This window comes from Papaver somniferum, chromosome 7, assembly GCF_003573695.1.
Source record: "Papaver somniferum cultivar HN1 chromosome 7, ASM357369v1, whole genome shotgun sequence".
NCBI classification, from domain to species: Eukaryota; Viridiplantae; Streptophyta; class Magnoliopsida; order Ranunculales; family Papaveraceae; genus Papaver; species Papaver somniferum.
Genome location: NC_039364.1, coordinates 1,914,845 through 1,928,523, shown reverse-complemented (window position 1 = coordinate 1,928,523; position 13,679 = coordinate 1,914,845). Strand labels below are relative to the sequence as shown.

Genomic DNA, 13,679 nt, shown 5'->3' with positions numbered 1-13,679 from the left:
GAAGACTTAAAATAAACAAAACTGTATCACACAGAAAAGTATACAAAATAGATAAATCTGTCTCCCACAGAAATGCCTACAAGTTTTGTTCCGTCTTTTGATAAATCAAGGTGAACATGAACCAATTGGTAACCCGGACTTATATTCCCGAAGATCAACCTAGAATTATCTATCACCTCACAATAATCTTAATTGACACGGCGAAAGAAGATATTGCGGAATCACAAACAATGAGACGAAGATGTTTGTGATTACTTTTATATCTTGCCTATCAGAGATATCAATCTCAATCCAATCTTTGCTATTGTACTCGTACGATAGAAATAGCAAGATCAGATCACACAACTATGAAAAAATAGTATCGGTCTGGCGTCACAATCCCAATGAAGTCTTTAAGTCGTTAACCTGGTTTTTAATAAGAAACCAAAGGTTAAAGGAGAATCGACTCTAGCAGATACAACTAGTATCACACGTAAGGTGTGGGGATTAGGTTTCCCAGTTGCTAGAGTTCTCTCTTATATAGGCTTTCAAATCAGGGTTTGCAATCGATGTTAGCTTGGGAACAAAGCATTCAATATTCACCGTTAGATGAAAAAACCTGATTAGATAGAAGCTAATATCTTTCAACCGTTAGATCGAAAACTTATCTTGTTACACACAAATGAAATGCACGTTTCTAGGTTTGTGTAACCGTACCCAAAAATGTACATTTTTTGGTTCAACAATAGTTAACCAAATGGTTAGCCATATGATCACTTTCATATCAACCATATTATTCTTCACCATAACTAGTTCAAATGACTCAAATGAACTAGTTAGGGAGTTGTTCAACTGCAAAGAAATCTTATGTAACTACACAAGACACAATTGAAGCAAAAACGATTTGATTCACTTGAATCGGTCCACGAACTTTATAGCCACGGCTTGGAAAATGCATTCCTTAGTTTATATAAGTGTAAGTTCAAAAACAATCGTTCTTTAGATATAACTTAACTCAAGTTCGCGGACTGGGTTCGCGGACTTAAGTTCCCGGAAGGAGTTCTCAAACTCCAGCAGATTTTCTCGTCTCGAGAACTTCCGCCAGTTCGCGGACTGAGTTCACGGCTCTTGTTTCGGTTCTCTTGATCAACAAAGTTCGCAAACTTCGATTCAAGGAATAAGGACTTATACATATATGTGTTTCCATAATAATGCTTATATCCACAATTGGTTATATAATCTAAACTCTCATTTCAATCATTGAAACATTCTTAGAGGACGTTATATAGTTGTTATTCACAAACCATTTTTCGTCAAAGCCATTTTCAATGTGATTGAAACATATCATGACTTTCTTCATTAGGTAAAGATGAACTTGGTTAAAGTGAAAGCTTACCAACACATATTTTGAGAAATAGATAGACGAGATATACTCCGCTCGAAATAACAAATGTGTATAATCAAATCCTATATAGCAAAATGACTTTTATCTCAAGATATGAGATAGAGTAGATAGACTTTTGAGTGATAGATAAATTCAAGTCTCCACATACCTTTTTTTCGATGAAGTTCCACTAGTTCCTTGAGTAGTTCTTCGTCTTGCATGATGATCCGCCATGGAGTTCTTGAGCTCAACTACACTTTCTATCCTAGTCCCAGACTTAGCTATATGAGACTAGAAATCAAGACTTATAGTTTTGATTACTAACATTGACAAACATGCTTGAGATAGCAACGCATGCGAGTTCGACCGAGCAATGCTCTAACAAATTTAATTACAGAAGTTAGTTTCTCGTTGATGTCGTTTGCTGGTGGTGGTGGATTAGGTGGAAGTATAGAAGGTGATGGCGAAGATGGTGTTCCTGAATCTGCAGAGATGGAGGAGAAGGTGGTGGTAACGACGATGAAGTCGAGAGAACAGATTTTACATCTGCAAATGAAAATGAAATGAAAAAGAAGAAGATACTCAATAGAATGAAGGGTAAACATGTAATGTTGTATATTCTTTAATAGACCCCTGATGGGCTTTGGATGAAGAGGAATATTTTTATTATGGGACAAGGGTATTTGTGAAGCCCTTCAAAATTGAGGGCAATTATATAATTCCCACTTTTTGCTTTTGCCGAATGCTTTCTGGCTATGTAGATTTTTTAAGGGTTTTTAGGGTTGGTTCTAAAATGTAATGCAACTAAATGATCCTGCATATTTTTTATGTAATAATAATGTTTCCAAATGATTGTCCTACGTATAATTTTGCCATTCAATCAGTTTATGTGTTCTCTGAATGTCCTCCATTGAGGTTGCAATAATCCAAAGAAATAAATAAACATCTGACTTGAAATCTCATTGTTAACATCTAGATAATGGATATTGGATTATGTTATCTGAATGTATAGACGGTGTTAGAGGTGCTGCAAGAGTGACAGCAGAGTAGTTGAATACATAGTAAACAAATTTGGGATCGAGCAACTGTAGAGGTTTCCTTCATTCCAAAGCTTCCATGCCTACACATTGATATCTTCTTGAACACATGGTAATCCAATTTGGATGCATAGCAATGTTCTCTCAATGTGACATCGAGCAACTCTAGATGTTTTCCTTGGTTCCAATACCAAAGCTTCCATGCCTACAAAATGTATTTTTATGGTAAAATAATGTGTAGCCAAGTTAACTTTATACTGAAATAGGGCTAACACCTTTACTTTAGGTCAATTCTGATCATTGAATTACTGATTTAACGGATGATACGTATTTTAATGACTGACCGGATTTGCTGACCAACATATCTTCCATTGGCGGCTATGACCTTGTATGGGTTCTAAAAGGTCAAATATAATCCGCCATGGAGGTTCATTCTCGACCATTAAAGTTGATCAAACATGCATTGTAAATACTAACTGAAAGCAAATTGCCGCATTACCAAAAGTCTGATTTGAACCAATGCAGAGCAAATCCAGACAAGGTTTATGTACAAACATCAATGGAAACGCTAACTTCCATGACAACTTCTCGACTGCATAACTTACATATAAACAGAGGAATACCTGGGTTTGTGGGGGTGTCAGTACTAGGACCTCATGACAGGTTCCATAAGCTTTTCAAAGTTGACTTCCGCTGACCGGTACTTCAACTTGAAACCACTCTCACTCCATGCCTTCATGCACAAAACTGGCTGTGTGCTTCCATGGGGAAGACAGAACCTTTGGTTATCAACCTCGTCACCTTTTTCACTGAAAGCTTCATCAGGCGAAACTGAAGTGGACTGGACAGCCAGAAAATCTCGAGCCATTACAGATAAGCGTGGGTACTTGGAACTGTTTCGTTTCCACCAGTCCAAGATATCAGTGGTGATGGGAGATGGAGCCTCGGACAAATACTGACTGAGCTCATCTGTAGATGTTGGCATGTCAACTCTACGTCTTTTCCAATTGCCTCCGTCTTCCTTTTCCTGAGTGCTGTACCCATTAGCCGGTGTTGGAAAATGGGTAGTCGAATAATGTCTCATGAAATGGTCCCTTGCCTCTTTCAGATTGCTTTCCAGTTTGAATCTTTCAGGGATAAGACCAACTTTGAACCTCGGATCAAGGATTATGGCCATGTAAGTGTATAAGTTATGTACTTGATCGTTGTAGATCTTACCCTTTATCGCCATATCTTCAGCACAATTCTTTAGCCAGTCTGGGGTGTTACGGGAACCCCTGCAAGCAGCAATCATCTCGAAGACATGATCCATAAAGACTAGTACCAGTCCAACAGTTGGGAATTTGCTTGTGCATATGTTGTTTGCGGTCTTCTGGAACGGCTCAAGGAATAGGTGCATGATACTAACAGAAACTTTCTCTCCAGGGTTCAGGAGCATGTAACTACCATCCAGAGTATCTGCATGCTTTCTTATAACAACGTCCATGGATTTAGAGGCCTAAAAGAGGTGATACGTTAAATCAGATTTGTGTTCTCCCCAAAGAACGGTATAAAAACAAAAATGTTACAGTAGATGTGATGAACTCTGATGTTTACCTTGCACGCAATATCTAGCATTGCATAACTGCCACTCCATCGAGTAGAAATATCAATAGGGAATTCCCATGAACCTTCTTGATATGCTGATGCTGTTTGCTTGAAATCAGATGATATTGCTGGAGACATGTTCAACTCGAGTACGAATTCCCGTATTTTAGATATCACAGGTTTTGCATTTCTCAGTCCGTCCTCTATGATTAGGTTTAGTGTTCTAGCAGCACATGGGATATAGCAGAAGGCCATTGAATTCTGACCATCCAAATACGCTTTTAGTTTGTGGCAAGCATGTATGGTCTTCTGACTGTTATCATGGGTGCAGGAGAGAATTTTGTTTCCAATGTTGTATATCTTGAGGACTTTCACAATAACGCGGTAGATATCAGCACCAGCACACGATAAAGGTATGCGCAAAATGTCAAGAAGAACCTTATGCAGAGACCAGCTCTCATCAATCCAGTGGCAAGTGATGCTCATATAGAAGATCTGTTGGTAGGAAGTCCAGAAATCAAGGGTAAGTGAGATCTTAGAGTTAACAAGTTCCAATGAAGCCTTTACATCTTCCTGCGTGCTTTTAAATACCTCCCGAATGATAGCTTGAAGCCTTTCATTCGACCATAATTTGACCATGGGATTGACAAATTTGAAGGAGTTCGATAGCCACTTATCTTGCAAAGCAGAGGGTGGAAAAGAACCTCCTATGAGCCACCTAAGTAGTAACCAGTTCAGATTGTCAAGATCCACAGTGCTACTCTTTGATGCAGTTGTAACAAGCTGTGTTGATGTGTTCGAGACGGTATCACCCATCTTATCATATTCATCAGGATGACGATGCTTCAGATGCCTTTGCAAATTCCCTTGATGGAAAAACAAGTTGGATATTAATAAAAACAGCTTTAAGCAAAAAATAGACAATTGATGAATGACGTAGTGTTAATCTGAAACATCTCTCTCTCTCTCTCACTTATGATCCCGCTCTTTTCTTTGATTAATTCAATTTTTTCACTGGTTAGTAATAGACTAATAGTGATATTCAAGGAAAGAAAACAGGAATTACCAATTGCCGTTGCAATAGAATAGCTGAGGTTGCAAAATTTGCAACTTTGACTCATTCCATCAGAAGATATTTCAAAGAACGAAGTCACTGAATCTTCAGTTGGTTTTGCGGCACGAATGTTTCCCCTATCAGCAGTCTTGGTTACAGTTGTGATGGGCAGCAATGACTGTCTGGGAACGGCTTCACCCTTCTTCTCAGTTATTCCCGCCACAGTTGCAATGGGCGATGGGGATGGGCTGGGGATGGCATCACCCGTCTTGTCTGCCCTCTCTGCTACAGTTGCAGTGTGCCGCAGGGATGAGCTGGAGAGAAAATCACCCATCTTCTCATATTCAGGATGCCGATATTTTAAATGCCTTCCCAAATTCCCTTGACGAAACAAGAAAGTGAACATTAAGTCATTAACAAAGATGGCTTTGTGCAAAATGTACAATAGATGAAAACTTCTTTGATTATATCTCATTCTATTTACTAGCAATAGTGATTCAATAGAACGAGAAGCAGGGATTACCATAGGCTGTTGGATTAGGATAGCTTTGGTTACAGAATCTGCAACTTCGACTCTTCCCGTCAGGAGCTGTTTCAAAGAACTTGAGATACAATGATGCCACCTCAGTGACTATTGCTATTTCCGGCGTGCTTTTAGGTTCCACATCTGCACATGGCAATAAATACAGCACCACCAAAATACAGCATGTTATAATATGTGCTCACTGTTACATGTTTCATGGTAAAAATTCACAATGATACAATATTCGAGTTAACACTGACCCCTGTTCGATACAGTTGTTATGGACTGCGGAGATAGACTAGATATGGCATCCCCCATCTTATCAGCGCTCTGCAATTCACTTGTAATGGACTGCAGCGACGACCTGGGGGCAGCACCACCATTCTTATCAGCGGTTTCCCTTCCGTTTGTGATAGGCTGCGGAGATGGTCTGGCATTGGCATCACCCAAAGACGATATAATGGTGATGGGTTGTGGCGATAGGCTGGAGATTGCATCATCCATCTTATCATATCCAGGATGGTAATATTTCAAATGCCTCCCCAAATTCCCTTAACAGTAAAAGAAAGCGGACATCAAAAAAAATAGACTTGTGCAAAATGAACAACAGATGACGAATTCTCTTAGTTAGCAATAGCAATTCAATAATAGTAAATTGACATAGGGATTACCGAAAGCCGTAGCAATAGGATAGCTTTGCTTGCAGAACTTGCAATTTCGACTCTTCCCATCAGGAGCTGTTTCAAAGAACTTGACTACTTCCATCATGCTTTGGGTTCCAAATCTGCACAAGACAATAAACGGAAACTAATCTTCCGGCTAATAACTAAATACGATCATTTAGAACCCAAACTACAGCATGTTAGACAATCACACTTTAAAAAAAAACTATGTAATGGATTATCTGCCCCAAATAGCACCAATTTGGGCAATCCATGGATTCAATTACTGATAATCTGCCCCTTTCCAGAAATGAATATCTTTTATATAAAAAACTCAACTTTCTTACCTCCAAGATGATGAATGCCCTGAAATCAACCTAATTCTTCTTCTTCTTGTTGTTCAGTTTGACTCCTGAATTGAAATTTAAACTACAAAAAATTAGGTTTTTTAGTTAGAAAAATGGAATTAATCACTGAAAGAAAAAAAAATCTGACCTTTTTGTATTGGGAGTAAGACATTATTATGCCTGAAGCTGGGTTGAAGTTCTGTAGCTGTAATTTCAGTGAAGGGTCCTCAGAGGAGAAGAAAGTGAGGGAGATCGAAGCTCAATGGAAGCTGATTTAAACTGTATGACTCGGTGGAAAGTTACTCATTTTACTTTCTATTTCTACTAGTGTTTACTTAGGGCCTCCCTAGTGGGTGCCCTTAAGGCAAGTGGATGCCTGTTAAGTTCAACGGTGCTCCTGGAAACTTGCAACATTTTTGATCTACTTCTCGTTAAAAGAGCGACAAATAAGGTCTCTGAGTGTGCCCACACGGCCGACAAATCAATGCGATTATTGATTGAAGTACAAAGAAAGAAAAAAACAGATTTTTTTTTTTTTAAAGTGAGAATATGCTTTGGGAATCATTGACAAGTGTGGTTAATTTGGATATGCGAGTGCCAACGAGAGAGAAAGAGTCTGGGTCGCAGATCTGCTTTGATATCATGTACGACTCCTTTTTTCTCCAACCCACCTGATTTCCCTTCCGGCTCTTTCTAGCCGTTATTCTTGTAATTTTGTTCCCTTATGGCTCTGTAACAGCTCTGTTTCAACAAGTTTTCATGCCGGAAAATCGATAATCTCTCAATTTTGTTCCTTCTCTCCAGTTCTTACTCCCTCATCAGTATGAAAATCACCAATCACAATTATCACCATGAAATCACAGTTCTCACACCAACAACAATCATCACCAAATCTAATTGCAACAGCGGAATCACCAAATTCTATGAAAAAACTGCAAACCTTGGCGATTACAACACTTCAGAAACTACAAATCTCACTGAGAGGCTAAGTCCTATTGACATCTCGTTCACTAATCCTAGAAGAAGGAGCTCCAAAATCCCCTTTTTCTACCACCATCTCTATCACCCTGACCACAACTACACAATTCCATCAAACTCAGCTACATTCTCAAAAGTTGCAATCTTCTATGTATCCTACAATATTTCTTATCACCATAAAGATTCTCAAAATTCTGTTACCGATCAATTTATGGGGGGGGGGGGGGGGGGGGAACCAACTATCTTTCAAAAACATCAAACTAGAAGAAAAACCAAATTAGATTACTACCAGAATTATAATTATCCATATAACAGAGATATCCAACAACATATATTCAGAAAGTATCCAAAGCAACCACGAATGAATTATCCAAAATACATAAACCACTTCAAATATACCAAAATCAGTCCAACAAAGATTTACTCTCAAATCAAACCTAAACCGAAAACCGAACTTTGAGATTCAAATCAAACAAAGGAAAATGAAATCTATCTTATTGAGGGAAAGACCGAGTCTTACTCCGAGTCCCTTGGCTGACACTACGAGTCAGACGAATATTGGGTTCCATGAATCCCCTGCTTTGCACTGGAGTCCCCGGAATGGTCTTAGGCATACCAACATCTGATGCATCACCACATGGACCATTGGCTGCTACATTCACTGGATTAACAGGGTCGACATCCTCAACATTATCTTCAGAATTGGCTTGGGAAGCACCAGCACCAGTAGCATGCTTGTTCTCTGGATTAACTGCACCTGCAAATATAGCTCGACCAATCTTACCAGTGGTTGGACAAAGAGCATCCAATGCAGGAAATCTCAAAGGCTCATCCCATATCTGACCAGTCAATTGACGAACTATGAATCTTTCTTCAAGTGCAAGAGTAATGGACTGATAACCAATTCTACTCAAACAGGAGACCAAGAATCGATCAGCAACCATTGCAATTCCTTCATGAACTTCAAAAGGTCCGTATTTGGGATGAAAAGCATACAAGGACCAATTCTCTTTCTTACCCATCTGTGGATGAGTAGCAACAACAGGGATACCGGTCACATACTTCCTACCAACCTCTTCTCCCTCACTAGCTGGTTTAGAAGTACTCTCAGCAAAGTTTGGACTACTACTACTTCCATCTTTCAATCTGGCAGACACATCAGCAAAAGGATTACTGGTATCCTGATTTATGGGTGCTGGTTTTGCTTGCTCAAAAATCTGTCGAAGGAGATCCATCGGAGAATCCATCAACATTTCATGCAAAATCCCGGGAGGCCATCCTCTTGCAAGCATTGCTCAATATTTACCTCCATATTATGCTGCATGTCATCAAGATACCAAGAGAAACTACTTTCATAACCAGGAGATTCACAACCATGTGGAAAAGCAATTACATAAGGCAATCGAGTTATGAGATGCTCCTGGGGATACCAATGAATTCTGGGTTCAACATCAACTTCAACCATCATTCGCTTTCCTTTCTGATCGGCAATTTTCTCAGCATCAACCATGTTTCTTGGAGATTTCACAATAAAGAATTGGAAAAGCAGAGAGGAAAAGAACCGACGGAAATCTTTAGACAAAAACCAATTAGTAGAAATACTTTTATACTTATCTCCATCATCTGGCGTTGGGTCTCCTCAATATTAAGTGACGACGGTTCCAAAAGAGAACAACTCTTCATTCTCCACACTCTTAATCCTATCTCTGTCGTTTCAAAATCTACAATTCTAGTGTATCATTACCTGCAGTCTAATCTGATACCTTCCTGCAGATTTTGGCTAACCACCCCTACTTTGGTCTGTTTGACAGATGTATTTTGGTCTCTCGCATGCACCACATTTGGAGCAAAAGCTAGATCGGTGGGAATATTAAGAGAGATCCGCACATGTGCCAAAGACATGCTCCTTTATGAGTTAGCTGAAATTCTGAAAAACAAACCAGTCCTGGCTGAATGGAAATATGAATCAGATTGCAAAAGCCCAAGTTCTAGTGGATATGAAAAAATGACTAAGGAAATATCACGACGAGCTAATTGGGCCTTTTCTGCCTCACATAAAATATCTGGGCCTTCAACATGGAGTAAAAGTCGTACACAAAGATACTGGATCTGCAACAGTGGAAACTGCACACTTTCAACAGGTATCCGTTCACCAGTATGCATTTCCAACTTCAACAATTCGCATTCACAGCTAAGACTCACGGACATAAACAACATGTAAGTGTACTTTCTTCACATTGGAAGGTCACTCTCACCATAGGGTTCACCTCGGATTCGTATTCCAAATCTTAAAATGGTAACATATATAAAATTATAACCATCATGCTTAGTTATTGTCTACATCGTATTAATCATCATACCAATAACTTAGATTATTTGCGATACGCCAAATTTCACGAGTGCAACAAACTTCATCATAAGCATATATGGTTTTGGCTTGGAGATAATTTTTCTGACAGGTCACCCTCTAAAGGTTTGCTAGTAGTCAACAAATCCAACATAGTCAGACAATCTATAATTCATCAACGATGGACTCACTGGGATAACACATGGTACTTGTACTTCCATTCTACCAACTTTTGGAGTATTAAATATCATCCTGAACACCTGCAGCAACAACAACATAAAATGTACCTTAACGTCATCATCTTCCAATCCTACAGAATTCAAATTAAAGTTCTCTTTACTAGTACTATTCATACCCTCATTATTATCATCTCCCACACCATTTCCTACACCATTACCACTGGAAACCATCCCATGGCCACTTCTTCATGAACCAAAGATTCTGAACAAGTTGAAAATCTTGTTGAACAGATGAATTCTTCCCTTAACATACCTGAAGACATTTTTCCAAAAGTTTTCATCAACTATGCCACAATCCTTCCTAAGAAGAAAAAAGATTAGAAATGGGTCTTTATTGGCAGATATTGCAGCAAAGTCTCTCATGAAACAAGAGTAATCTCAAGATTCGTCAACTCCAACTGGGAACTTAGGAGAAATACGGAAGTATCTGTCTGGAAGAAAAGAAGAAATTATTATTCAATCAAACTAAACAGCATAGAAGACTACAAAGTGTTTAGAAAAGGAGGTACCAGAGGAATATTTGATAAACTCATTGTCCTAACTAAATTTCCAACTTCAGGACCTGATTACATTGATGAAGCTAAATTCTACAAAGTCTGGATTTGGGTCTAGTCAAAAGAATTCCAAGACACATAATCCCAGATATTCAAAACATTGTAAGACCAGCTGGAATATACCAAGACTCAAGGAAAGCTTATGGAAGAGATGATGATGAGAAGAATTTGGAAGTGCCTCTAATTGTTTATGTAACCAAAACTCTAAAATATGGGATAAATGCCTATGAAGATCCCACCACCTCATACTGGCTGGAATTAGCTTATGCTCTGCATGGCATTGCCTTCTTTAAAGTCTGTAGAATTCTTGATCATCCTGGTCCCCTGTGTGAGGAAAAAGAATCTCCATCTCAATCTTCTCCCCACAATTCTCACCCCACCAATTCCATCAATCTCTACCCCTCAACATCCAACACCCATACCATCCCTACTAACAGCCCACATAAAAACATCAAGATTAGACACTACATAGACAAGGATCCTGCTGAAGAATTTAGTATCAAGATGAGGTTAGCACAACAACAAATTCTCTTGCAGAATATCACTGAAGAACTAGATGGACCAGAGAACTACATCATCTTTAAAACTGGATTGCATCAACCTGTAATTGGTGAAATACCAACCACCAACACTGAGGCCATTGCTTGTTAAAGGAAGCACAAAAAAATTACTGAAAGCAATAGGAACAGAGATAAATTGATGAAAAGGAAAAACATTAATATCAAAGATGCAGCTAGCAAACATCAAGCAACTCCTGAAAAGGGTGTGTAAGAAACCATCATTCCTGAGAATATATTTCCAAAAAACCTTATCACCAATCATCATACAAATCTAGACATTAGTACTCCTAATGTTTTTGAAAACCAACCTTCTCTAGATGACATACAAAGACAAATTAATGAAGACTTCAATAATCAGAAGAAGTTACTTTGGGAGAGAAGGAAGCAGGAGTTCAAGCTTAAAGCAGTTGATACTAATATTCACCCCCAACTCATAGATCCAAAAAGAAAATTCTTCATCCTACAAACCCCTCTGAGAAGATTAATCAAATATGGGAACAATGCCAACCTTCTAAGAAGAGCAACAATCTGATGGTGCAAATGGAGGAAGACCATCTGACTAATGAGACTACCAGCAACCTGGAGGGAGTTAACCCATTTATCAACCCTCATGTAACTTCTAAACTACAAACTCAAGTTTTTTACTTCAAAAGCATGCACTATGAAATTCATATAACTTCTCTATATTGGTACTACATGAGTATGCACAGTATATACATCTACATCAATACCATGCTGCATATAGTTCTTATAGGATATCTAATCATCATTTTTGCTTATCCTACTATCTCTTACTTTTGGCAATTCTACTCAGTCATGGCTTGGAATTTCCAAGGGATAGGACAACATAACACTAGTAGACATTTAAACAATATGTTGAACAAACATAATCCTGATATTTTCTTTCTCTCTGAAACTAAACAACAGACCAGAAACCTAAAAAAATTTTAGGTAATATAGGAGTTACAAATTTCTGGTTTGTATAGCCTAGAGGAAAAACCAAAGCTGCTTGTGGCCTTGTTCTAGCCTGGAAAATCAATCCAAAGGTCACTATTCAGGATTTCTCTAATTATCACATTAGTGCTATTATTTTCCCTAGTTATGGAGACCCTTGGTTGTTCATGGGATATTATGGTAGTCCTTACACCACTCCTGAAGAAATCCTTTCTTGGAAAATGATAGAAAATACCGATGAAGCTATTCATCTACCTTGGCTAATTATGGGTGATCTAAATTTTGTTTTACATGAACATGAAAAATATAGCCAACATCCTATTGATAACTGTGAAGCTGATATTTTCCTGAACAAAATAGAGGCAGCTAATCTTACAGATTTGGGGTACACAAAATGTCCTTTTACATGGACTAACAGAAGAAATGGTATTCATCTTACTGAACAAAGGCTTGATAAGGGGCTAGCAAATGAAAGTTGGCTTGATCTGTACCCTAACTCTACCATATCCGACCTTGCTGCCATAGGTTCTGATCATAACCCTATTCTTCTCAATACCAATCCCTCTTGGACACCAGGTCACATCCCTTTCAAATTCTTTGGTCCCTGGCTTGATCATAAATATTACAAAACTATCATAGAAGAATGTTGGAAGACTAACCACAAAGGATCTCTAGCTATCAAAATTTATAGGAAACTAAGAGATGTTAAAATAACATTAAAGAGATGGAACAAGGAGGTCTATGGAAACATTCACACAAACCTGGAAGACAGTACCTAAAACACCTTGATTGGATTACCAAAAACCAGTTCATCATAACTAGAGGGAAGGACATCAGGGAGGCTAAGAAACAAGTAGAACATTGGCAAAATGTCAAAGAATCTTTTTGGAAAACTAAAATCAGAGATCAGTTCATCAAACTTGGTGACAAAGACACTAGCTTCTTTCACTTAGCTGCCAAGAAAAGATATAGAAGAAATAAGATTGATTCTATCAAACAAGAAGATGGATCTTGGCTTCATGAAAGTACAGAAATTTCACAGTGCTTCACTGATCATTTTGCTTCCATGGCCACTGCTGAACCCATAACTATCAATCAAAACCTTATAAATCTCATCCATACTACTATAACCAATAATGAAAACCAAAACCTCATTAGAACCCCAGATGCTCTAGAAATCAAAAATATTAGCATGGCAGGTGACAAAGCTCCTGGGCCAAATGTTTTCCCACCAAATTTTTTTAAAGCTAATTGGGACATAGTGGGAGAAGACATCACCAACATGGTTCAAAACTTCTTCACTTCTGGATTCATCCTAAAAGAAATGAACTCAACTTTCATTTCCCTCATTCCCAAAACTGAAAATCCTAATAACCCATCTCAATTCAGACCCATATCCTTATGTAATACCACTTGCAAAATCATCTCCAAAATTCTTGCTCAGAGACTTACACCTCTCCTGCCAAAAATAATA

At 38.4% G+C, this 13,679-nt stretch overlaps 2 protein-coding genes across 4 annotated transcripts; one reads left to right on the top strand and one right to left on the bottom strand.

The window, feature by feature from the left end:
* Window positions 1-2,325: 2,325 nt before the first annotated feature.
* On the bottom strand, window positions 2,326-6,877 carry LOC113294366 (zinc finger BED domain-containing protein DAYSLEEPER-like). Of its 3 annotated transcripts, none has more exons than XM_026542756.1 (9): window positions 6,722-6,876; window positions 6,574-6,638; window positions 6,236-6,348; window positions 5,825-6,115; window positions 5,565-5,708; window positions 5,054-5,422; window positions 3,997-4,853; window positions 3,024-3,898; window positions 2,326-2,605 (listed from the first exon to the last, which is right to left on the bottom strand). In XM_026542756.1, exons 3-8 carry the CDS (start codon window positions 6,330-6,332, stop codon window positions 3,047-3,049), a joined length of 2,610 nt encoding a protein of 869 aa, XP_026398541.1. In that variant the 5' UTR covers window positions 6,333-6,348; window positions 6,574-6,638; window positions 6,722-6,876; the 3' UTR covers window positions 2,326-2,605; window positions 3,024-3,046. The 3 variants fall into 3 exon arrangements, with proteins under 3 accessions (XP_026398541.1, XP_026398542.1, XP_026398540.1); XM_026542757.1 differs by lacking the exon at window positions 2,326-2,605 and having other exon boundaries at window positions 2,864-3,898; window positions 3,997-4,482; window positions 4,579-4,853; window positions 6,722-6,877; XM_026542755.1 differs by lacking the exon at window positions 2,326-2,605 and having other exon boundaries at window positions 2,864-3,898.
* A 4,318-nt stretch (window positions 6,878-11,195) lies between these two features.
* LOC113292854 lies at window positions 11,196-12,984 on the top strand. The gene is made up of 2 exons (XM_026541688.1): window positions 11,196-11,294; window positions 12,238-12,984. Exons 1-2 carry the CDS (start codon window positions 11,196-11,198, stop codon window positions 12,982-12,984), a joined length of 846 nt encoding a protein of 281 aa, XP_026397473.1.
* Window positions 12,985-13,679: the final 695 nt, after the last annotated feature.

Excerpts from the sequence above, each read along its gene's own strand:
- LOC113294366 (XM_026542756.1), bottom strand. The coding sequence starts at position 6,332 with ATGATGGAAGTAGTCAAGTTCTTTGAAACAGCTCCTGATGGGAAGAGT. Across the intron at positions 5,709-5,824 it reads AACAACTGTATCGAACAGGG|ATGTGGAACCTAAAAGCACG; the intron begins GTCAGTGTTAAC and ends TGCCATGTGCAG. Across the intron at positions 4,854-5,053 it reads TTCTATTGCAACGGCAATTG|GGAATTTGCAAAGGCATCTG; the intron begins GTAATTCCTGTT and ends TTTTCCATCAAG.
- LOC113292854 (XM_026541688.1), top strand. The coding sequence starts at position 11,196 with ATGAGGTTAGCACAACAACAAATTCTCTTGCAGAATATCACTGAAGAA. Across the intron at positions 11,295-12,237 it reads AAACTGGATTGCATCAACCT|CCTAGAGGAAAAACCAAAGC; the intron begins GTAATTGGTGAA and ends TGGTTTGTATAG.